At 34.6% G+C, this 26445-nt stretch overlaps 3 protein-coding genes and 1 non-coding gene across 5 annotated transcripts; 1 reads left to right on the top strand and 3 right to left on the bottom strand.

Moving 5' to 3' along the window:
* Window positions 1-8429: 8429 nt before the first annotated feature.
* Window positions 8430-11731, bottom strand: LOC144574276 (DNA-directed RNA polymerase subunit beta (DUF616)). Of its 2 annotated transcripts, XM_078324205.1 has the most exons (7): window positions 11624-11731; window positions 11155-11480; window positions 10753-10946; window positions 10499-10675; window positions 9948-10103; window positions 9357-9633; window positions 8430-8856 (listed from the first exon to the last, which is right to left on the bottom strand). In XM_078324205.1, exons 1-7 carry the CDS (start codon window positions 11629-11631, stop codon window positions 8612-8614), a joined length of 1383 nt encoding a protein of 460 aa, XP_078180331.1. In that variant the 5' UTR covers window positions 11632-11731; the 3' UTR covers window positions 8430-8611. The 2 variants fall into 2 exon arrangements, with proteins under 2 accessions (XP_078180331.1, XP_078180330.1); XM_078324204.1 differs by lacking the exon at window positions 11624-11731 and having other exon boundaries at window positions 11155-11601.
* A 1398-nt stretch (window positions 11732-13129) lies between these two features.
* Window positions 13130-16942, bottom strand: RPS9 (ribosomal protein S9). Its single transcript, XM_078323744.1, has 2 exons — window positions 16476-16942; window positions 13130-13518 (listed from the first exon to the last, which is right to left on the bottom strand). Exons 1-2 carry the CDS (start codon window positions 16827-16829, stop codon window positions 13231-13233), a joined length of 642 nt encoding a protein of 213 aa, XP_078179870.1. The 5' UTR covers window positions 16830-16942; the 3' UTR covers window positions 13130-13230.
* A 1001-nt stretch (window positions 16943-17943) lies between these two features.
* On the top strand, window positions 17944-19917 carry LOC144573957 (uncharacterized). Its single transcript, XM_078323745.1, has 3 exons — window positions 17944-18125; window positions 19051-19235; window positions 19577-19917. Exons 2-3 carry the CDS (start codon window positions 19084-19086, stop codon window positions 19656-19658), a joined length of 234 nt encoding a protein of 77 aa, XP_078179871.1. The 5' UTR covers window positions 17944-18125; window positions 19051-19083; the 3' UTR covers window positions 19659-19917.
* A 5423-nt stretch (window positions 19918-25340) lies between these two features.
* Window positions 25341-25414, bottom strand: TRNAE-UUC (transfer RNA glutamic acid (anticodon UUC)). The gene has a single exon. It is a non-coding gene; the product is annotated as a tRNA-Glu (tRNA).
* Between the last annotated feature and the right edge of the window lie 1031 nt (window positions 25415-26445).

The raw sequence follows: 26445 nt of genomic DNA, 5'->3' as shown, positions 1-26445 counted from the left end.
GTTCAATACCCGAATAGAGAGTTTTTAAAACAATAAGAGTAAATGAATGAAAGAAATATTGGATTGCTTTCTAGATGAGAAGATTTAGGGGTCTTTGGTCTACATTCCATTGCTAACTATATCTATTCGGTATTTGTTTAAGTTCATGTATGATTTGATGAGGTTTCTAACCTAATATGTCATTAAGGGTCACTTTCGTGAATTAATAACGTGTCTAAGTAATTCGGACTTCACGGTTAGGTCCTTCACCCTAGCTACTTAGACCATAAGCTCTTGTTAGTCACTCATCTCCTCAAATATTGATACTTCACGATTAAGTCCTTCATACCAATACCCGATTCGATTTGAGATGTCCTAATTAGGGTTTGCCTTCACAGTTAGGTTCTTCACCAAATTCCTAACCTTAATTTCTATAGTTCCGGTTTAGATTACAAATTGGTTACAATCCTAATCTAAACCTAGGGTATTTGCATTCATAAATGGTACTCTCCTCTCGTCCTAACTTCTTTGGATCCTTTGACAAAGAGATACCAAAGCGGGACTACTGCGATTTCAAGTACTAATTATGTAATTAACACAAATGATAAATCACAGAAATTAGCATCAAATCCCAATAAAACAATCATAACAAAGACAAATAACCGAATAAGATACAATTAAATAAGTTCATGCATTGACCTAAATCCCTAGAGAGAGAACTACTCCCTCATTGAGAGATCCATTACAAAAATTGGCAAAGTAAGAAGAAATGAAATAAAGGAAGTAATTACACCCTTTGACAAATCAAAAACCTCTATCTTACCGACTTCTTGCTCAGGAAACCCTTCTTCTCCTTGTTTGAAAGCTTTCCTTTTCTCCAGAATTTATCGCTAAGTATTGTGTGTATGGAGAGAGAATGAAAGAGGAAATAGATGATGTGAGAGATCGGAAGAGATTGAGATGAGGATGGATGTGTTGAATGGAGAATGAACCCCCTCTTTTATAGCCAAGGACCATGCCCAATTAAGAGGCTAGGAAGTGGAGTTAGTGGGTGCTATATTTGGATTGTTTCCCAGGATGCCTTGTCCATGTTTGACTGTAAAAACGTGTCCATCATGCGCCAAAAATAGAAACGCTGTCCAAAAACGTGTATTTCTGACTGTCTGCGAATTTAATGCATCCGACCGACTCCAAATTTCTTTTTTTAGTTTCTCATGTTGTAGATCTTTTTGCTAGCTTTCCAAAAAGTGGTCGCAATCCTAAATCGGAGTTACGAGTCAAAAGTTATAGCTATTTTAAGATCATGCTCCAGTTATGCGTTCTGCTACAGTGCGGTCAGGCCACCCGCACTGCTACAGTACCATCCGCACTGGGATCCGCACTGCGTCTTCACCACCCGCACTGCGGATGCATCGAGATCCGCACTAGGCTCGGACTTTTCCTGTGCGACCAGAGTGCGGCTGCATCGAGATCTGTGCGTCCGCACGGATTTTGATGTATAGCTTATTATACCTTTTTAAAATTGGCATGTGTCCAGAAATCCATCTAAGTACTTAGTGTGGCCGTATTGTAAACGGTGCGTCCGCACTGGACATTTTTCTTCGGTTTTTCTTCATTTTCTGCAAATTAAAACCAAACAAACGCAGTAACTTGATTCTAGGTGTATTCTATTCACTTTATATTCAAAATACAAGATATTTGATGTTATTTCATGATAAAAATCAGATTGAATATGTATATAATTTAGGCCTATCATATGACCTCTGAATCTATGACCCTCTGAACGGGTTGAGAGAAGGATTAAATTCTCATCAAATTGAAAATAAATAGTAAACTAATACATCAGCTGTTATAAAATTTTCACTAATGAAATGCAAGGATCCACCTATATTCGGGTCATAGTTTCTATCTTCATCTCTTTATTAGAAAAAAAATCAGCAAGAGTAGGTTAGGACCACAGAAGAAGAGATCAGTAACTAGGATTTTAAGATCTTGTACCTGACATCGACGATCGGCACGCGAGGATTGCAGCTCTGTCTGCCGACCAACTGCCGCCACGCGAGTACCTCTGTTAGACCGAGAAGTGAAATTGGGTCACAAGAGAGTAGATAGCTGGAGGCGACATCCGAGCCGACTGATTGCCGAATCTGTCTTCTGGATCAAGTTCGCCAGTGCTGTTGCGTGGTCCAAATGGCCAAATTGGAGAGACGAGCAAGGAGAAAAGAAAGAGAGAGAGGGAGAAAAGAGGAAAATATCGATAGCGCTAGTATGATCAGAGTGTTATTGGTCTGTAAAACTTAACCATCATTTAATCCACATACTAACCTTGTCGTGGTAATTAGTGTTCCTGCTAATTACCTCAGTCAATGACTTTTAGAGTATATATCATCTATATTATGAAGTTTCACAATTTCAGTCATGAACTCGAAATGATTCATAAATGCAATAATACTCAAGGCAACAAAATGATATTAATCATCCAATTCATGAACAAAGCTTTATAATAAAATTATCGTATTATTGACTTCTAGATTATTACAAACTAACAGTAGTGATTTTATATTTTGTTGAATTAGATAAGAGAAATGAATTTTCGTTAAAAACAGTTAGGCAGAATTGGATAAAGTATTGTGGACAAATCGTGGACAGATGGCTGTGGACAAGAACCTTTTATCTTCTTTATATAATTTTCTCTCTCTTTTATTTACTTTGTAAAAGTATCAATATTTAAAATCATATTACATTTGAAATAATAAATTATATTGATATTAAATCCGAATTGCTATTCTTTTTTTTGTCAAATTATATTAAATCATCAACTTTGTACTCGGCAGTGGCCAAATATTCTCAAAGAAAATCTTTAATTATAAAGTACATGACAAATTGATATGATGATTGATGACATGAGTCACATGACAAATTGACAATGTCATTAATGAAGGCACGCAATCCAACTTTACGCTAAACAATGCGTTTCGTTTGTTATCAGATCCGCACTACCCAATTTAATCGGACGGTTCTAATCTAGTAAGTGTACCAACACTATATATAATCAGACGGTTCGAATCTCAGTGTCAAAATCATAGCTTCTCACTGAGAGAATGTAAGCCTCGCTATTATCCACAAGGCCACAAGCTTTTCTAAAGTGCAAAAAAAAAGAAAAAAAAATAATGGAACAGTGTTTAGTTAACACAACTGGAGCAGCGGGAATCCAGGAACTAATAAGGTCAATAGCTTTTACTGTACACAATCAAACTTTTGTTTGAGAAAATAGGGTAAATAATTGGATTAATCCAAGCGGTCAAATTCATATCAATATCCCATTCTACCTGTACCATAGTGACAAATAAATTATTCGAATTTAGTTCAGTGAGGTCAAAAATTCGTGATTCATAAATAATTTAAGTATAATTCGGGAATGATTTGGAATTATCCGGACTAGAGATTTCAGTCCTGCAAGAGAGAAAAAAATAAAAAATATTCTGAAAAAAAATCGCAAATAATTCATAAAATTTGCTAATTATTTAGGTTTAATTCAGTTAAACCGAATAATTCGACTCGGTTCGGCATCACAAAAAAAAAAAAAATATTCAGATTTAATTTGCGACTCTCGTAACAATGATTCTACCTGCTACATCTGCAATCAATGGAGCGGCGAAGAGATCCAACTTTATTTAATACTCACATTTTATATGGACATCCTAATTTCTTTAATGACAACAACCACCAATATAAAAATTAATTGAAACAAAAAGCTAATGTACAGATGCATTTTTTATTTGTCATTTTGATGCTACTAGTTCTAGACATATATAGCTATTGACATTTAATTGAATTGTATGGTATTGAAGGATATATGTTAGAAAGTAATTGAGAAAAGCAAGATAACTCGTGTGAACAATTAAAGAAAGAAACGGCAAAATACATATATATAAAGCCAAACAAAGCAACGAGGAAAGCAAGAAACAAAGGGAAAGCGGAAAAGGACTTAGGATTCGTAATAAAAACATGTTAGAGGCTTTAAAGCCTATATATAAATATCCTATCAAACTTTCATCACTTTACCCAAGTTTGAAGTTTGTAGCATGCATTAAAAAAAAATTAAAAAAAAAATGTAAACTAAGATATTGTGGACAAGAGATAAACGACGAGAGAACTTTCCCAAAAGGAATTAGACAAGGTGGCTAATTGTGTTCAGCTTTTTAGTGCACACGCCTAGTTAGTGCCCAGATATAGCTATCCATTTTTTACTTTTGCACTTAAAAAGATGTACAATATTAATTGTAGCACATTTCTCTGGCAGTAAGCGAAGATATATAATATTATTCCTTTTTCTTTTTCTTTTTCTTTTTCTTCTTGAAATATTTTGGATCATGAAATGTTGGTCCGAAATTTTTATTTATAACCTTAAAAAAAAATCAAAAAATATGTTTGGAGACCAAATTTTATATTTTTAAGAATTTTTTTACTATTTTTTTAGATAGGTACAAAATCAGTAAATCTGAACCATCTAAAAATAGTATTTTTGTACCTATCTAAAAAAATAGTAAAAAAATTCTTAAAAATATAAAATTTGGTCTCCAAACATATTTTAGTATGGAGGTTAGGTTGAGCGGTTCGAATCAACTGTTTGAACTTTGAAAATAATGGAGAGAGATGGAGACATGATGGAGACACAAAAACATAGAGGCATTTGAACTCTCCTAAAAAAAATATAGCTGCTGAGGATAACGTCCCAAACTTTATGAAGGGTGATAAGCGATAACCTTTTTTATGCAATATTTGTTCAATATTTTTATAGCAGAAATATAGCTCATGTATTTAAAACTTGCACGTCAAAATAAATGGAATTACAATCACATTCATGTTATAACTACAATTATTCCTAAATTTATTGAGTTGTCACATAATTTGTCCAATTGCACATGTTAGCTATTAAGTTATTAAAATTACCGAAATTTTTTTATTCACCACTCCATTAAATTCAAATTAAGTAAACACCACTGAAACTATCAAAAATTCATTTCATACCACTCACGCGCCCTCAGTCCCCCACTGTGCGCATAAGCTCAATTTTGATGCGGGGATTGAGGACGCGTGGATAGTTTGAATTGAATTTTGATAGTTTGAGTGGTGTTTAATTAATTTGAATTTAATGGGGTAGTACCTAAAAAAATTCGGTTAAAATTACATCTAGTCTCATAGTTTTTGTGAAATTGTCAATGCCTTTGTTTTGTTTTGATTGCTTTATCATCTCATTTTTTCAAGAGGAGGGTTCAAATGCCTCCATGTTTTTGTGCCTCTATCATGCCTCCATTTCTCTCCATCATTTTCAAACTTCAAACAGTCGATCCGAATCGCTCAACCTAACCTTCATACTAAAATATGTTTGGAGACCAAATTTTATATTTTTAGAAATTTTTTTACTATTTTTTTAGATAGGTACAAAAATACTGTTTTTAGATGGTTCAGATTTACTGATTTTGTACCTATCTAAAAAATAGTAAAAAAATTCCTAAAAATATAAAATTTGGTCTCCAAACATATTTTAGTATGGAGGTTAGGTTGAGCGGTTTGGATCGACTGTTTGAACTTTGAAAACAATAGAGAGAGATGGAGACACGATGGAGGCACAAAAACATAGAGGCACTTAATCTAGGAACCGAGAAAAAATATTAACAAACAAACACAAACACAGCATCTTTCTCTCTCTCTCTTCTCTCTTCTCTCTTCTCTCTTTCTAGCCTTGTGCTATATATCCCGTCGCTTTGTTTTGCATTAGCTAATGATTGATTTATATATGATAAAAAAATAGAATAATTATTTCTATACCCGCGCTACAGTACCGCATTTAGAGGAATAATGTATTATGGTCCCCACCAATTATATTGTGTTCACTAATTATTATTCTTAAAAGATATTATATAGTCTCAACTAATTATTATTCTAAAATTCCAGCAGCACTCTTTCAAAGCCTCGGCACTAATTCCGCGTCAATATTTCTCTAACAAAAATAGTTGACCTCATAAAAATAAATACTTCAGTGCATAGATATAAATATTTTCAATACTTAGATATTAATACTTTCAGTGTCATATGTAAAAAGAGGAGGGATCTAATTACAACATTATGCCAGTTTAGGTCCTCACAAGCAGTTATGTAAAAATTACAACATTGTTTACTATATAGATATAAATACTTGTGTTATTTGAATTATATACTTCAATATTTGACTATTAATATTTTAAAATAAAGTTACAGATCTGGAACAGTTGCGGTCCCCACAAATAATTATGGCAGTTTAGGTGCAGGTACGACATCATAAATTTCAAAAAAAAGTGCGGGTACGATTATTTAAAAATAATTAATTTATCATTTTATATTGTTTACTATATAGATATAAATACTTGTGTTCTTTGGACTACATACTTCAAAATTTAACTATTAATATTAAAAAAAAAATTATGGCAGTTTGGTCCCCACAAACAGTTATGATAGTTTAGATGCGGATACTGTAGCGCGGGTACTCATATCAGCTTCCAAAAAAATATTATTTACTGCAGCTTTCGCTCTATTACGTACTCTATAGAGGTATAATCTACACTACAGTTTAAAATGAGACGTCAGAATTTCTTAAAATATTTTATTTAAATTTAAAATTAGTTTATTGTTGTTGATTTGGTTGCTCGATAATTAAAGTTTTGGCGGGGCATGATTACGAGCACATTATATTATATATGTTGTCCGTAAGCGGAAGTCTGCTTTATGTCAGTATTATTTTATAGTTAGTATTTAACAAAAAGTTGACGCTTGCCAACGACATATTATATTTTTATTGGTGAACTTCTTTCATTATGATTTATGAACAAAATGAACAAAGCGAAAGAAAACATCGTGGAATGCATTGTAGTGTAGATGCTATCAAATGAAAATTAATATGTAAAGGTTTTCTCTTTTTTCTTTTTAAAAAAGTTGACTACCATTTATTTTACCTTTCAACGAACCAGAGCTGAAGTTTTAAACCTGATGGTCTAATAATACAATATGGATCAAAATTTTAACAGGCCGGATTTTAATTTTTTGCAGACCCGATTTTAACTCACTGCAACTAGGGGTGCAAACGGATCAGTTACGAATAGTGCTAAAATTATATCCGTATCCACTTTTATTTTTCAGATATAGATCGGATATTAAACGGATACGGATACATATTTCCATTTTTTTATAATAATGAATAACATAAAGTTTTTCGTAATATATATTAAACTATATAGTATATATCTACTATTCAGATACAAATAATTAAAATTTAAAACCATATATGTATCCGTATCCGCATAGATATTCAGATATCAGATATTTATATCTAATTTTTTTATTACGGATTCAGATACAGTCGGATAATATCCTATCCATTTGCACCCCTAACTACAGCAGACCACTAGCGTTATTTAAAGCATTTATAAAATCTGTGTCTGATAAATGTTTGAAATATATTGTTACAGAAGTACCTAACTAATCACATGACAAACTCCTTAACATGCAATAGTTAAAATAACCCAAAGCAGCCTGCATGACCAAATGCCAGATGAGAAAACAACGCCTTTTCACTATAGCTGAATTAGACAAATCAAAAGACTATTTTGTAAAATATTTTCTTCAAAGAAAAATACAATGAGATGATAACTAAGCATGCAATCAATCAATCTAGACAAGATTTTACACATTTCATGTATCTATGTCTGACGACATCTCCACATGCATTGATGCTGTACTGATACAATCAACTGAGAGTACAACTACAATATATATCAATATATCATCATAGACAATCTAAGGGTCAAAATCTTGGAATAATGCAACATGCAACAGGTTGCTGGCATGAATGGAGACATATTAATGGTCAATACAGTTTGGTTTGCTTTTTGGATGTAAGGAGGAGATTTCGCCTGAAGGCTTTTGAAGGCTTTTGGTTTAAAGCTTCAGGCGATTGTTTATTTGTTTGGATTGAGAAGAGTTAGGGAATTTAGAAAACTGATGTTTCATGTTGGTATAAGAAATGTTTTGCAAGTTTTTAATATAATCTTTAAAATATTTTTTTAAATTATGTGGAAACTAAATCCGAAAATTGAAGCTACATCTACTATTTAAGAGTTGGTTTGATGCGACACATCGCATAATCTAAAATAAATTTGACTAAAACATAAAAGTCAAGTAATGTACAGTAAAAGCCCGGTTAAACTAACTAAGATGTGTTAGAGGTCTATGCCAGGCCCAGCTAATGGGCTGGGTTTCTTGAACTACAACCAATTAGCTGATTGGATTAGATTAAGAGTGCTGGCTCAATAGGTTCTGGCAAAACTTGACAGTTGTTTTCTGTATCTGCCGATTGCAAATCCAAATTAGCCCAAAAGAAAGGAAAAGAAGAAAAAATTAATATAAACACAATATTGGGAGCATGATTTTGACTAAATCCAATTAGTTTAACCTCTTCATTTACATGTTTGGAATGCCAAACACATGAAAATTGTAAACCAAAACTGACAAACTAACTTGAAATCTAGCCCTAACACAACAAACTATAAAACAAATGTCAAATTAGTAAAATCCTCTCTACCTGACTCCTATCCATTCATCCAGTGCTACTTTCTCGAAGAAGGGGTTTGACCTTCCGTTTATGACCCATACTGTTGACCAGATCTTTTCTGGTACAAACTGGGAACATATTCACACTCGTCAAGTTTAGCCGTCGCATGACATAAGGGAAGCTCAGCTGGTCCCGCGAGGTGAACCGAACCACCTCATTGAACCACAGGCACATGAATAAATTGGTGGAGGGAGTGTGCTCTCTTACAATTATCGATGCCTCCGCAAGAGCTGAAAGATAAGAAATAAACATAGTTATCTTTTAACACAAATAGTTTATCTGGTAAAGTGAGCACATACATTTCTTGTACTTTCAACAAATATGAAAATCTTAAAACAAACTACATTCGTGTAAAAAAAAAAAATGGCTTCATTGCACCCCCCCCCCCCCCCCCCCCCCCCCCCCTCCCCCCCCTCCCCTCCAAGTCTTTCGTTTGTCATCTTAAAAGCAGAATCCCACTATTCAATCTAGTTGTCCGGTATAAAACTAATGGATTAGATCCATGCTGGTATAAACTAAAGAAAAAAGAACTCTATAAGATGTCAGCAGTCTAAATCATGTTCGTTCATTTGAAGTGATGAATGGTTCGCAATGGTTGGCAAGGTCCTGTACGATAAAATTTACCTGCGGACTAATTTGAGTTTAATTTGGTTTAAAGAAAGAAGGAATCTCATTGTCAAGAATTGAGAAGTGTTCTGACTAGCAAATACCATGAAATTCCAAAACTAACCTTTTTTGCCATTAAAGCGTTTATCTGCAGGTATACCATCCAACCGATACTGCCTCAACTGTACCTCGACCTCTTCTGGCGTTGCCTTATTTTTTCTGACAATAGCTTTGGCTTCATCATACAGGTTACTTCGGGCCCCATGCTCAGAGATTGCAAACACAGAGCCAGTGCGCCAGAGAAGTGCTTCAAAAACACCTAGTGGGTCCCGTCTGAACTGGGATTTTGAGTCAACCCAGATTGAGTATCTGGCTTCTGGGAATAGCCGGTGGCTCAGAATCTGGTTCATGTAGAGAGCATCGTTTTATTATTCAAGAATTAAGAAGCACTTATATTTTGCTCAACAATACATTCTATTTACCCAAAAACAGTATGATTAACCACCAAAGAGTACGGAAATAGTTTGCTGTCATTTGTGCTTTTAAAATTGAAAGTAAACATCAATTTGACCGATTTAGCATTATCGCTGCTAGTCCCAATTAAACAAAAAACAAAGGAACTAAAAGTTGCATAGAAGAAAAAGCAAAAGCATCAGTTATTATTGGTGCCCTAAGGGAAAATATGCAATGTTAAGTCTCTCTCCTTTTTCTATACCTTAGGTATCTTCCCATTTAAACGTTGATCAGAGAATGGGAGGTCTGCGACAACAACAATACGCCACTTTCCAATCATCCTCCTGTCACCAATAACTTTCCCTTCTGATTCCTGACTTGATCGGGTGATCTCATCCCAGAATGCTACGTAACAAACCTGCATAGCGCCATATAAAGCTACGGAATACTTCTGTTCTCATTAATGATTGAGAGATAGGAGATAGTAGAAGGCCTTACAATAGCTACAACTTGCAAAAGAACCATGCCTTATTGAAATTGTAGGGAAGTCTGAATTGCTAATCCCTAAATGCAGTCAGCCTCTAATATTTTCCTCTTGTGATTTAAAAAAGGGATCAAGAATAATGTTCGACAGATTATGTTTGCTTAATTATAAATACACTATCAATCCTTCAGGAAACCTTATCATATGTTTAAAAACTTCATGACACGTATAAACCTTTAAAGAGAAAATAACTTCTGCACAAATCAAAATTATTTTTGTTTCAATGCAGTCCCTTTTACTTTGTACTTGATAGTTTAAAAAACAATTACATTCTGAAGAGAGGTATCAGTCATTCCAATAGGTTGGTAGAGATCGTCACCACCACCAAATGCACATGTTGATACCACTGCTTTGCATTTTCTCATATAACTTTTATCCTCATCAGAAATTTTAAAGCCTCCATTCTCACAGTAGAATCCACAATACACCTCAGGTGTTCCTTTCACCTGAAAGAAAAAGAAAATTCATTGGCAATGATATTAAAAAAATCAGACTTTTGAATTAACGAGATTTAATATTAGACCTTGAAACTTTCTTCTCTTTCATGAAGAGAAGGATATCCCGTGAAAGAATTGAACCTCCCGACCCTTGTAGCATTCTCTTCTGAACAAAATTCTCCTGATTTGTAAAAAATTCTTTCCGTCGAAATATTCGAACCAGCAGATGGAGGAAAATCAAGACGTATTAGCTCTTCATGACTCAGTATCTTCAGACAAGCTATGTTTCAAGAAATTATTCAAACTGCAGTTCATTTAGAAAACAAAAATTGACTATGTACACACTGTTTGATAATTCCTTTCTTGAAAAAGCATTATGATTATGAATATTAAATTCACACTTTTTTATTGCAACATTTGAATTTGCCACTTTGTTCTACCAAATTGCACAAAAGATGTTATAAAATAAGCTAATAGAAGAGACTTACGCTCTCTGCCACCACGAACAGCTCTAGTGACTGGATCGAGCCGGTTTAGATTGCCAATTGAGCCATCCAATTCAGGATCTTCTCTTGATCCCTTATCCAAAGTGACCTGGCCAATATCAGGTGCTCTTCTCATGTGCTTAGAGACCTTAAAAAAGAGAAATACAGAAACCGCAAGGAAGAAAACGGGCCACCACCGGATCAGAACCCGAGAAAACCGTCGGAGTGGTCCAGGCCGTGCATTACGTCCCGTTTTGCGGCGCCTGGGCCGAGGGGGCAGCCGGACGCGACCAGAGAGGTCGTCTTCGTCGGAGATGGAGATGGAAATGCTGTTGATCATCGGAGTAGGGTTTAGAAGTCCGTTAATAGAAAGAGAATAAGAGTTCCATTACACAGTCCGGGCAGCAAAAACCGACAGCCGACCCGACTCATTTCAACCGGTTTCATGATAAGAGAATATATATATATATACCTTTTCATTTGTGTAGGAAGACAAGTCTCTCTGAGTCTCTGGCCTCTTCAACGAGTGTATGTATTGTATTGTATGTTACTCTGCCGCTTTGTTTTGTGCTATGGTCTACGACTCTACGGAACGGAGATGAAACACAGGAGGAACCGAGGAACGGCCAATTTTAGGAAATAAAACAGTGACAAAAGAGATCGTCCTATAATTAGTGCTCAGATAATTTTTTCACAAACAAATAAATGCTTTTCAAGTTCACAATTCCCATAATGAAATTAAGCAAAGTTTGAATAGCGAGACACTTATTTTCTTGCTCTACCACTTAAGAGTTTCATTTAATCATATTAACCAACTGATACGACTTTATTGCTTCAGAATAATGTGAACATGGAATTCTCCTTCAATAATTTATAAGCAGGTATTGCAGAATACGATAAATAAAAAATCCAGGCACGTCTGGAGTTGGCATCCGCTGTCATATTACCCAATGAAATGAAATTAGCAGCGTATAGAGCTGCGTTGTGTCAGTGACCCAATAACAACCGATGCCCTTGGATTTTATGGCAGCAGTACTGTATTCAGCATGGCTGGACACTCCGATACAAATCAAGCAGTGCAGTGTAGAATGCGTATCCTCTGCATTAACTCAAAAAGGAATATTTTCAGGTAAGAGCATCTACATCTCTGAAACTCTTGGAGTTTCTAAATAACTGTTAACTAATTTTTAGAAAGTTTATCTCTGAAAGTTTATAAACCCTCACATCCCTGAAACTCAAAATTAGAATTTCTTAATTGCCACATCAGCAAATAAATTACAAGAGAAAAGAATTTCAGCGAATTATTTGGCCACGTCAGAGTTTATAAACGGTTTCTTATTAAGAAACTTTGGAGCAAAATTGCTAAATAAGAAACTCATCTGCATCCCTGAAACTGGTTTAGAAACTGCCACATCAGATTAGAAACTCAAAGAGTTTCAGGGATGTAGATGCTCTAATGAATCTCTACCATCTAATTTTAAACGGAGCCAATCCGGCCTCTACTTATGATATAGATATAGGAGCTCTTTAATATTAGTGTGGATCTAATCTGCACGAATATTGAAACAGATCAGATGGTCAGGATTCATTAACTCAAAAATTCCCTTTTGAGCTAATGCAAAGGATACGAATTCGCGCAGTGTATCGGTGCTATTCGAGAGACCATTCAATCTCAAATGGTACATCCTAATCTTTCCTAAGCAGTGTTGTAAATTACGGTATTAATCAGAAATAATAGGCCAAATAGTCGAGAAAATCAGTAACAAATTGATCGCTGCCAACGACTAATCGGCCGATTAATTGGCCTAAAAGGACATTTTTTACAACACTGGTCCTGAGCAGCTCCCCAATGTCTCCATACAATTCAAGAGGAGCCCAAGTGCCCAACCCCCGTGTACTCCGTTTGTTTAGGCTCACTAGTTTCAATATCAGTACATCAAGAGCACAGTAAACATCAACAAATCAGCAACACAAAGTAAACAGCAGTTCAAATTACATTTACTTTATATCTGGTCTAGAAAGACCTATTTCAAAAGGATGAAACAAATAAGCAAAGGAAATGGCAAATACATAGACATATCAACGCTTGGAGTACTGAGGGGCTTTGCGGGCCTTTTTGAGCCCAGCCTTCTTTCTCTCGACAACACGGGCATCTCTCGTAAGGAGTCCCTCTCGTCGCAAGGGCTTCCGGTTCTCTTCACTTATTTTAACCAGGGCCCGTGCCACACCTAGTGTCACAGCCTGAGCCTGGCCTGACAACCCACCTCCATGTACTTTGATAAACATGTCGTACTGTTTCTCTAACCCGAGAGCCGTCAGTGGCGTTGTCAGATACCGAAGATACAGAGGGCTCCCTTGGAAATAATCCTGCAATGAAATTAGACCAAATATTAGGGTCTCATAGACAATATAAGATATATTGTATTAGTTCTGATAAATTGATCCTGCCTTGGAAAGAAAGTAAAAACAAACTGAACTGGAAGTAAGTCCCAAGGAATAGGCACAATCAGGTTGAATATTAATTCATTATTTATTTTCCCCTTCCAAGACAATGCTACTTGTCTTTCTGCTGTAGGGCTTTCATTTGGGTTTCTGTCATATGATCTCCCTAAACAAACTAATCTGATTCATGTAGAACACCCTTAAACCTTACTATGTGCTGTAAGAAAATTCAAAATAGAGATATTATTTTGTAAGAAACCAAAAACTTATGCATTGTATGAAATATTATAGAAACAGAATATTGAGTTCTATATCAAAATCCCTACTTGGAAGTTGCGCTATGGTGCTTTGCTATGTAACCATCAGTTGTATTTCAGTTCAAAATCTCAAATAAAGAAATCGATCCAAGCTGCTCAATGTGATCTAGACATCCAAATCTTATACAAAACCAAAATTTACATATTAAGATTTTTACCTTTTTTATAGGGAAAAAAATCACTGATTTAGATAATCTGCACTTTTCAACAGAAATTTCTTTCTTTCTATCCTAAAAAATAATAAAAAATATATATAAACACATTAATTGGTCGGGATTTCCTATTTGAGTAAGGCTATGATTAGAACCAACATTTTTTCAAGTTCAATTGATTTCAATTCAGTAGAATTCAAGGGAGATGATTTTCAATTGAACTTTGTTGATCGGAATCAAAATGGAGAAGAATTGAATTCTATTGAAATTATTGATTGGAACATATACATAATAGAAGGCAGATGATTTCATTCAAGTAAAAATGACACGTGTGCCCTTAAAATATACACTTGCACCTACTAAATTTTCAGAGTCATGTAAAGATGTTTATCAAACAGCTAGTTCATATATTTTTCAGATATAACGGTTTATAACAATATGGTACCAGTACCAAACAGTACCAGTCGTTTGTCACCAACCAAAGCCCCCAACAAAAAAATAATATCTTAGCATGTTGAGGACCCAAAATGCCCCACTTATTCCTTTGAAAATGCTCTTAAGTTTATAAAAAATAGTATATAATGAAAGAATATCATCTAAAACAATATTTGTTGCTACTTGTGTGCATCTCTTATGGCTTACTTCTACCATTTTTGCAACTGAGCCCATAACTTACCCAATTTAGCTCTCAGCATGATTGTAAATCAAAACCTGATTTACAAATTAATCAATCTCAATAGAGAAAGCAGCAACATACTAATGAATGTTTTTTTGTCAAAAATTGTAATCAATTGATGCCATTATTATCCTAGGTCATACTAGATCTGGCTTGTTGCTTAACTTTTATTATTTGTATTTTGCTTTACTAAAAGCCCATAGGCAATATTACAGATACCAGTACTTCCTTAAAACAGCACCTGAGTACATTAAATAAATCCATAACATTTTAGAAATTGAAAATCGCATATGTGTAGCCAGTAGTACTCGAGCATCTCCTTCCTTAGTTCCCTTCTTCATCAATTAATTGTAACCCAGTGCATAGTAAAACCAGTGATTGGTTATAAGAGAAGAAATTACATGCCCTTATCCCCATCCCCACAACAAGACTAAGTGAGAAATTACGTGGTTCTTAATAGATATGCTCATATAAACAATGCTAAAACTTGCCAAAAAGACTAAGTGAGATGTGCACAAGCAGCCAAAAACGAAACATGCCGAAATGAAATAACTTCTTTGAGTACTTGCGTGAAGAACCACACAATATGCTCCTAATTTGGGTATTGCGTGAAGTATCGCACGAGCTTCTACTTCTGATCGGAATTGTGTGAGCTGCCTGAAGAGCCATGCGTTGGTCAGAGGGCTCGTGGCACCCCACTTTCTTCTTCCTCCGCTTCAGTAGAGAACACTCAACAGAAATGTAGAAGGGAAGCGAATGGTTTCAGAAAAGGGTATTGACAGAAACAAAAACAGTGCCATTGAACTCTCGCCAAATCTCACCGATTTTCACGAGATTTCGCTGGAGCTAAAATCTCTCTCCGAATCGCCTCAAACGAATTCGTCTCTCGTCACTGTGTGTGTTTCGATCAGCGGATTTGAAGATTTGTCAATTCTATTTCTAATTTTGAAGGAGGAGAGTTGGTTCCGATCAGACCCTAAAATGTCTGGGATTTCCTATTTGAGTTTTGAATATCGAGGTTTGGTGAAGAAGCATTGCAAAGCACCATAGCACAACTCTCTATTTCGGTTTTATATAATGAAAGTTCCGAAGCTCATAATTTTATTGCAGAAATGAACTATTTGTAATAACGAAGTCCTTGCCATTATCATTAAATGAAAAAATCTGAACGATTCTATAAAGTGGGAATTAGATTGATGATTAAAAGCAAGCAAGCTAGGGAAAACAACAAACTTAGAAAAAGAAAAGACTAAAATGAAATAACACAACTATTTAAACCAGCATGGCCACCTAACAGTTCTAAATTTGGTTATTGTTTACATAAACAAACTAATAATCAAATTACTAGGATGTTTAAGTGAGTTAAAATTAACTGTAACGGCCATTAGGCTTCACACGAAATCCTTCCAAGATATTTTAATGTATTTACTTTGTCATTGCAAAATAATAAAGCCAAGGACGTCAGTGACCGGTAAAGGCATGTAATGTGGTAATACATGGAACAAGAAAGTAAACTGTGGGTGGCAGCAGACCAATGCCCCGATTCAAGGATTAACATACCACCTTACCAGTATAAATATGATAGAATACCATATTACTAGTTAAATTGAGTATTTTGCAGTTTGATGGTTAACCGTTTGCTAGCTCAATAGGTAAAATAACACAACAATTTTAAAATTCAAGGCAATATTTATCAAAACTACATTGACATATACTAAAATTTTCCATAGTTTTTACCTTAGCGTCACGGTAATTGACAATAACCTTGCCATTACCCTCCTGTAAGACTACTCTAGCAATAGCGCACTTCCTTCTACCAGTAGCGATTATAGGCTGAGCAGCGATACCACCTGGCAACCGAGATTTCATATACTTCTCCACAGTCATCCCCAATGGAAGCTCCGGGATTAAAGGAGTTATCCCGCAAGCCAACTCCGCCGCGTCCGCCAACATTTTTCCATAGGACTGGCCGTTCGAGGCTAATGCGGTGACCGTAAAACGGCGACAGGGAATGAAAGGTTTCGATTTAGGTTTGTGAGAGAGCGACAGAGAGGTGAAAGAGGATGAGAATGAAGAGATAGAGAGCGCCATTGCTGTCTTTTGGAGGTTCCCGTTCCCGTTCCCGTTCCCGTTGCCACTCCTCTCTCTCTCCTTTATCTCCACCTTGCGGATAAGCTTCTTTGGAGTGGACAGTGGAGAAAAGTGAAGAAGACACTGAAAACGGGCCGGATTCGAGAAGGCCCAATAACCTTGCTGATAAGTGAAAAAAAGAACGAGCAAATGGAGAAGGTAAAGGTCTAATTTCGACGGGATGATGTTTAATTAAATCTGAACCGCAAATTGTATCAAATATTGCGTTAATGCAGATTGCAGAGGATATGGATTCTGTTACTGTTAGGAGTTGGACAGTGGAGAAAACTGGAGACGCCGAAAACGGGTCGCTCTCCTCCTCCGCATAAGTCGCTCCTGCAGCAGGATCGTCTCTCTTCTCCTGCCATTTTCGTCTCTCACCCTCCTCCAAAACGAATCGTCTCTCTTCACCGGCTCATCTACCCATCGCCTCTCCACCCCGATTGTCTCCGCCTCTGGTAAATAAATTTGATGTAGTCACTGCCTCTGGTAAATAAATGTCAATTGAAGGAGATACTGTTATTTAGGTAAACCTAATTTGTCAAATTACATAAGCTGTAGATAAAAACAGAATAGAGGAGGAGATACTAAATTGATTAATTAGTCACTGATTTTCTCTCTTCAATTTTAAAAAAACTTGGTTTGCGCATGTTACCGCATGTTCGCGCATAACCGTCTCAATTCACAAATATCGCCAACTCAAATTATCACTCCTCTCATTCAGACCTAACCTAACCAAAATCTGTCAGATCTCAAAGGAACCCAACACTATTTGAATTCAATTTGTACTAAATTTGTGTAATTAGGAAGAAAAATAAAAGAGCAAAATATAGGTAACTTGTAAACTTGGACAGAAAGAAACTTTGGTTTTTCATATATATATTTTTTTACATCCTACAAACAGCGTGACTTATATTTAATTTGCATAACAGTAATTCTCCAGTTACTAATTAAATGGACTCTCCATTAAACTGAACTAACAGAGTTCAAACTAGAAATTAAACACAGCCCAATAACAAAATCATGACAAAATTAAACACAGCCCATTAACCTATGCTATGAGAAACCCCACCGATCAGATTTATCTCTTTGTTTGGTAGAAGTAGAACCCAATTTTTCCTTCAGATCGTGACAAAATCACAGCCGTCTCTTCTCCAGAATCGATCGCCTCTCCCTCCTCCGGTGCCTCTCAAGCGGCTCCTCTCCACTGTCCGCCGTCGCCTCTCTCCTCCCAGCGCATCACCGTCTCTTCTCCAGGTATTTCACTGAATTGAATTGGTTTAGCGATTCTGTCACTAGATTTGGATTGTTTGGTTTAGCGATTCTGTAACTGAGGCTTAATATTTCATCTTTTTTTTTCCTTTTAATTTGCATTCTCGTCTGTCTGACTTTTATAGAATATAGGCGGGAAGTTTGGGTTAATCAAGTCTAAATAACCCTTGTATTGACCATTAATTTAAAGTTTAAACAAGCATATTAATTTTTAATCATACAATTATTTCATATTTGCATCTGACATCATGCGATTCTATCACTGATTCACTGAGTGTCAATTAAATAATTGTTTGCATCTGGTTACTTGATGCTTGTGTTGTAGTTGGTTAATTTGACAATTTAGTTGTATTTTAAACTGAATTTACGTTCAAATTTATGTGGAGATCTATGTGTGAATTTATCTGAGCATTAATATTCATATGGATATGATTGAGTTGAAATTTGGTTTTAAAATGATTTTTAATATGCTGGAATTCGATGTAATTCTTTCCTCTGACGTGTGACACAAGTTATTTTTAATGGGAATATTTGCATGTTTTTAGTGGAAATAAATTCATATATAGTTTAAAATCCGCATATGCAGTATGCAGTGACCTTCCGCATGCATGAACAAAACCGCATTTTACAACATTGGTTATATAGTTCTTTTTTTTGATAAGTTTTACATAGTATCAATCATTTATTAGATGCTTCCTTTCTTATCTTAGATATGCCTCTAATGTACACAAATTATAGTTTTGCATACAAATTATATATGAATTCTTATTTTAAAATCCGCATAAAAATCTGCATATGCGGCCGTATACCATATATGCGGTATGCAGTGGCCTTCCGCATACCGCATGAAAACCGCATTTTATAACACTAACTTGGAACTTGTATCTTGTTCGTTTTGAATTGGGAAAAGGAATTGAGGGATCGAGCAAGGGTTTTAGGTGATATGGCACTGACGAATTTTATTCTGACGGTGGTTGGAGTAGGCGCGGCGGTGATGCTCTTGCGCACTGACGTGAAGCAGTCGGCGACGATATTTCGTCGGAACGTGCGTCAGATCCGACAGTGGCTCGAGGAAGAATCTGCCTCTGCTGCCAAGTAATTCCTCTTCTTTGATTTTTACTTTATTTTCTATTCTTTTTTTGTTGTTTCAAGTAAAGTGCAAAGCCAGGAATGGGATGCTAAAACAGGAGGAAGCTTGCTTTGGAAGATTCAGCTTCTTGTTATGGGTATTATTATAGCAGATATGCTCTGGTATCGATTTGGTGGAATATTATGTAGTTGACGGCATGCTACTTAGATAGATGATTCCAATGGATAGAGGTTGCATATTCAGAATTTTTTTATATAATAAGACCAGCTTAATTTTGTATTATGTAGCTCTATTACGCTGCCTTTTAGATAATCACTTTGATTTTGAATTTTGCTGATGATTGTAGAAATGCTGAGCGGTCTGCACCCAAAGAGCTAGATTCTTCATCTGCTAAGAAGGATCTGCCACCAAAAGATGAGAAGCATTAATCTGGTCAATTGTTGTTCTCTTTTAGCCTTTTTTTTTTAGTTTATGCTCGTGTAACAGGCAGTTTGCACCCTGGAACAAGAGTAATGAAGAAATTTTGTAGATCTTGAATAAGAAAAGGCTGATGTCGAACAAGCTTTTCTGTAAGTTGAAAGATCTAGTTTTTTTTTTTGTTGAACATCCCATGGAATGTTGGAAGCGTGGTTAATATTGTAACCAAATAGAAGAAAAGAAATTGATAATGGAATTGAAGTTCTGTAAGGGTGTGTTCGGCAGACAAAAACCCACCGGAAATTAAGTGGGATTGAGTTAATATTCCCCGAACCGTTCGGCAGACCTATTTTCTCCCCAAAACTCCCCACCATTTTCCCCATCTCTTTCCCGTATATGTTAAAATTGGTGGGAAAAAATCTATTCAGTCAGACTGAATTTTCATTTTCCCAATTGCGCGTTGCCTTCTCTCTCTCTCGTCAATCGTTTTACCTCAAATATCATTTTTGCGGGAGAAAGTCAAGCGGGAGCGGAAGAAAGAAGACGATGTGCAAGACACTCGAGTGCTAGCACTGATTTTGCTTCGATCATGACAGGAGAAGGTAATATGTTCACCAATTTTGGTTATAACGGGTATTAGATTATTGTTGAATTTAAGCTTGCCTCCTCAAGAGAGCTTGGTGTATGAACGTTGTGGTGGTGAAATACCAACGCTGATGGCAGCTTGAGAATAACTTGGCTTAAAATCAAACTCTTTGTTGTAGAATTGTTGCATTTTTCCTATTTACTGAATGCCTTGTGCTGCTGTTAAAATATTGTTGTTTTCTTAAAAATGTTTTAGAATGAACAAGGTGTGCTGGTTTTAGCAAGGTTAAGGTTTTTGGGGTAAAATTGTAGTGTTTTAGTTTGTACTTGACGTTTCATTAATGAAAAGGGGCCTATCTGGCCTTTTATATAAATAAAAAAAATGAGATTATTGTTGGATTTCAAATTATCACGAGTTTAATTAAGTTAGATATCCCATTGTCATACTTTAGTCTTCAGATATTTAGATGAGAAGGGCCCTATCTGGTCTATCTTTGTACCTGCTAGTGTACCGACCTTGACTTGGGGCCATCTTATCCTTTCTAAACATAAATTATCCTTGTACACTTCTTGCTTGCATTGTGTGAATTCCTTGGTACCAGTTGATACCAGGGACAGTTCCCAACTGGTACTGATATGAGGTTTGTTCTCCAATTCTTCCTGTTTTATTGTATTTATATTGTTATATATTTGTTACTTAAAAGTGCTCAGTGAAGAATATTTTATCTTTAACTTTTATGCTTGGTGTTATCCAAATTATTCTAGGTTCTGGTTTCAATTGTTCTCGACTTCATCCAAAAGCCTCATTTTGGCCTGGGTTCTTCAACTATTCTAACAAGCATCGAGAAAATAAAAGGCAGAGGGAAAATAAGGGGCTAAAAGTTGTTCAAACAGAATTTACAGTTATCTTGCAAATCCACAGTGCTTAAAATTCATATTATGTTTCTTTTAGTTATTTTAACCTTGTTTTGTTTGTCAGTTTTTACTTTTTACTATTAGGTGTTGTACCAGGGACAGTTTCCAACTGGTACGGATATGTGATGACAGGACCAATACATAAATTTATTAATTTGAGGGACCAAATCGTATACTTATTAAGGCGGAGGGTGTGCTTTGTAAATTATGTGAATTTGGTAATATTACTTTCATGATTGTGTAGTTTAAATAAGTCTTAATTATATCAAAATAATAGACAACATTATGATTGTGCTATCATTTGGTATATCGGGTTTTGGTACCAGAACAGTACTAGTCGTTGCATAAATTTGAGAATGGTATTTTCAAAGCAATTAATCTTAGGCAAGATATTATGGTATACTCAATTATTTAATCTTTTTCTACTAAAAAGAAATTATTTAATCTTATGTATACTCAGTTATATAATGGTACCAGCAACTACTTGGTACCCCTTTTCTGTTTGCTTCTGGTATGAATTATTTGTGGTTTGAATTGTGAATGGTTCAAGATTTCCAATTATACGCAACATACACTCCTGAATTTACTTTGGCCGGTACCGTTAGACTGGTACAGGTTGGTGGCTTATGGTTATATGTGATAATCCAGTTTGGTTATATATGGACCATGGTACTTCAGTTTGGTGGCTTATGGTTATATAATATGTGTGGGTCATAGTTATTTTGGAAATTTTGGCACTTCATAACTTTACTTGTTTTGAGCATATTAACATAATCCACGTGCATAGCTTACTAAATACATTCCATCAAGGATACTACGTCGTTGTCTTCATTAAAACCCAATTTTCCATTCCACATTCAATTATTCCAACTCAATTTTGATTCAACTAAGCAATAAATAAATGTAATGTCTAGAAGCCAATTTAATGAAATTCGTAAAATACATCGATCTCATTGAATACAACTTATTTAATATAAAAATAAATATTTATATTTTATAAAATAATAATCGATAAATAATGTTATGTTATTATTTAATACATATTATTTAGTTACATGTAATAATTTATTAATAAGAATAATTATATAATATTAAACATTTTTAAATAAAATTTTTTATAACTAATCCAACAGTACAACTGAAGCTCATTTCAGCATGTTCCCATTATCAATTCCATATTCCCATGCATATTCATACTTATTGGTTCCCACTTTTTCAAAAGTGAATTTCCATCTCCATTAAAATTCATCTCGCGTAATTCCGTGACAAACGAACAGGTCCTAGAGGTGATTCTTTTTTCACCAATTGTCAACTTTTAACCACCTGTGCCATCTTAGGATCCACATACAAGTATCATTTTGTTTAGTACTTTGCATGCCAGAATGTGGCATTCATGTTAGGGTTCATAATTCATCACTGAATAAAATATATATGCAGGGAATCTGTTTAACTTTCAAGATTATTTATTATGGACACACACACCAATGCAATATATTGAAGTAAAGACACTGAAATTGTATGCCAGGGAATTTAGAAAAAAGAAATGGAAAATGGAAAAAATGTAGTTCCAGTATTTAGACTGGTCTCCATAAGTTGCAGAAAAATAAGCCTGAGTTATATTTCTGACAAACCAGTAAACTGATTGGAGACCAAACTGTTCTTTTCCATCCCAGAAAAATATCCAGGCAGTCAAAACCAGTAAACCACCTAGGTTGTAAATGTCACTGCAGACTGCAACACTAAATAACAACATCAAATAATGAAACAAAGGGGCAAGCTGTTGTCCATAGAAAGGGTTTCATTATCCACTGTGTCATACTGTGCACAGCAGTCGGTTATGTACCAGGATACAAGAATCAAATAGCCTCTATCATGCCTCTCTCTAGGTCGCATGCCGGTGAGGTTGCCCATGTTCTATCTGGCTCAAGCTCTAGTCATATGGGTGCACTCGGCTTGTACCAGCATCTACTGTTCCTCTCTTGCTACATTCTGTCCGATATATAGTTGGGTTTTGTGCTAAGAAACCATAATTCTTAGCTGTGCCGTCCCCACTTTTACAAAAGTATCAAATGAATATTCTTGTTGATATTTATGAAATAATAAATAATATAATTTAATTCCTACAATTTTGGTTAACATCTCTCGAACTTTTTAATTTGATTGCTAGATTGAGCGAAATCTGAAAATTCCTAATAGGAAATGTTTGGGACACATTATGCACCAGTGTAGAGTATGGCAAGTTCTGTTTAATTAATTCTGCAGTTTACTATTGTTAGTTGATTTCAGTGAATATGGTTTCATGTTAATTGAATAAAACAATAATATATATACAGAGAGAGAGATGGGCTATGGTGCATTGCAATGCATGGAAGGATTTGTGCATTGAATCATAAATCTAAAATTCAAAATCCAAATGGCCGATCCAAACCGTTCATCTTGTTCTCCATATTAATATGTGCTTGGAGACCAAATTTTATATTTTTCTGAATTTTTTTACTATTTATTAAGTATTTTACAAAATTGTTGATCCAACGGTGGCTGCTGATTTTACTGTTTTGTTAAGCCACCGTTGAATAAACAATTTTGTAAAATACTTAATAAATAGTAAAAAAATTCAGAAAAATGTAAAATTTGGTCTCCAAGCACATATTAATATGGAGACCAAGATGAAAGGTTTGGATCGGTCATTTAGATTTTGAATTTTAGATTTATGATCCAATGCACAAACCCCTCCATACATTGCAATGCACCATAGCCCATCTCTCTCTCTCTATATATATATGAGTTAGGCTGGGGTGCTATGGATAGCATAGTGGCCTCTATGCTACGGCTCAATATTCGAGTTTTCAAAATCCAAACGGTCGATCCGAACCGTTCATCTTATTCTCCATATTAATATCTGCTTGGAGACCAAATTTTATAATTTTCTGAATTTTTTTACTATTTATTAAGCCACTTTGAAAATCGCTAATCCAACGGTTTTACTGTTTTGTGCAGCCACCGTTGGATCAACAATTTTGTAAAATACTTAATAAATAGTAAAAAAAATTCAGAAAAATGTAAAATTTGGTCCCCAAGCAGATATTAATATGAAGAATAAGATGAACGGTTCGGATCGACCGTTTGAATTTTGAAAACTCGAATATTGAACCGTAGCATAGAGGCCACTATGCTATCCATAGCACCCCAGCCTAACTCTATATATATATATATATCAACCAAGTCAGTATGTCGTACCATGTGGTGCTGTTTTGTTATGATGAAAATAACTTCAATAATAGAAAAAAAAACTCAGTGGATATGCTGTTTTGCTATCAATATTTTCCTGTCAATTTCTATACGGATATGGATATCTTCTTTTTATAATAATAAATAACATAATTTTTTCATAATATATATCTACTATTTGGATACGGATAATTAAAATTTAAAATCATATCCGTATCAGCATGGATATTCGGATATTAGATATCCGTATCTAATTTTTGAATACGGATTCACATACGGTCGGATAATATCCGATCCGTTTGTACCACTACTAATGGACCTAATCTATACTAGAATATAAGTTTATAAAATATAATTTATATTCTATAAAAATGATTAAATCTTAAGATACTTACTCAAGCTACGTCAAGTTCAACATTTACAATTCAATTTTACTTATTACATTTTAAATTATCATGACCAAAACTCATATATTCTTATTTAACTCTACTTATCTAAAAGTGGGTTTGTTGTGTATAATTAGGGCCTGTTCGGATGTAATTCCGAAAATATTGTTCACGTGGGAAAAAAAAAATTCACTCAGACTGAATTTTTTTTTTTTCCACGTGAATAGTAAATTTCAGTTCAAACTTTTTCTATTCCCGTTCTTATTCCCATTCTCACTGTGCAGCCGAACATGACCTTAAGGTATAATTTATATTCATATATGATGTATTCATTTCTTTTACCATAGTTGTTGGATCTTCATTTTGATTAGACAGGCAATGTACAATTTTTTTTCTTTCTTTTTTTTGTAAATTGAACCACGCGATACATTCAAAACGAGTAAAATAAAATAAAGTTAGAAAAGATAAACATAGAAATCAAATCAATTGTCAGGAGGTGTATTATGCATTTATGCATATCGTACAGCACAATAAATTGTTTTGTCAGTATAATAATTAAAGTAAAAGCAATCTTAAAAATTCCATTACCGGGATTTGAACCCGGGTCGCCTGGGTGAAAGCCAGGTATCCTAACCGGACTAGACGATAATGGATTTGTGATTCATTTCATTATTTCTATAATAAAATAGATAAATACGCATAAGATTTCATGTGCCTCAATTGAAATTAAACATTAGGACAAGACGCCTCGAATGATTTCAATATTATAATCAAATGATATTAATTTTTTCATTCAAATTGAAATTGCGAATCTAATTCATGCGATGATTACAATTGCATTGCAATTAATTAGATGCATGGAATTTATTAACGAATTTTGAAATTTTAATTAATGCACAATAACTGACATCATTAATATGAAAAGAAATTAACTTTAATTGCATTTTTTTGGGATTTTAATGCATAAACAAAACAATAATTTTTTTTTTAATTTTATATATATTATACAGAGAGAGAGAGAGAGAGAGTTAGGCTATGGTACTTCGTGAAGTAAAGCGAGTATTTTACTTCATGTTTATATCTTCAATTTCAAAGTTCAAAATGTCGATCGAAACCGTTCAAGTTGATCTCCATATTAAATTGTGCTTGGAGATCAAATTTTGACAATTTTTAGAAATTTTACAGTTGATCTCATAAAAAGTTATCAACTTTTGGTTTTGTTTATATGTGAATCAATAGGTTTAAAAATTAACTTCGAGAAATTATCCACATTAGTACGTTTTTACAAGTTTTGATTACAACCAAAATAAAGACGAAATGTCATAATTTTTTACACGTGCATAAATAAATTGATGTAGATCATATCCAACGTTTTATTTTGACTTTTAAGTTTTAAATTATTAAAGTTTAAAAAAAATAGAGACATGATGGAGGCACAAAAAATGGAGGTATTTGAATCCTCCAATATATATATATACAGAGAGAGAGAGAGAGAGGTTGACTAAGCTCAAAACATTTTTTCCTACCCTCAAAACAAACGACTCGGTTTTTCGATTTTCAAAGTCCAAAAAGTCAATCCAATCCATTAGATGTTCAATCAATATTAAAATATGCTTTGAGACCAAATTTTACAATTTTTGGAATTTTTTTGCTATTTATTAAGATGGTTTGAAAATTGTTGTTT

This window comes from Carex rostrata, chromosome 22 (genome assembly GCF_964058835.1).
Source record: "Carex rostrata chromosome 22, lpCarRost1.2, whole genome shotgun sequence".
Classification (NCBI taxonomy): Eukaryota; Viridiplantae; Streptophyta; class Magnoliopsida; order Poales; family Cyperaceae; genus Carex; species Carex rostrata.
The sequence above is the reverse complement of the archived record's forward strand: the minus strand, read 5'-3'. Positions and strand labels throughout refer to the sequence as shown.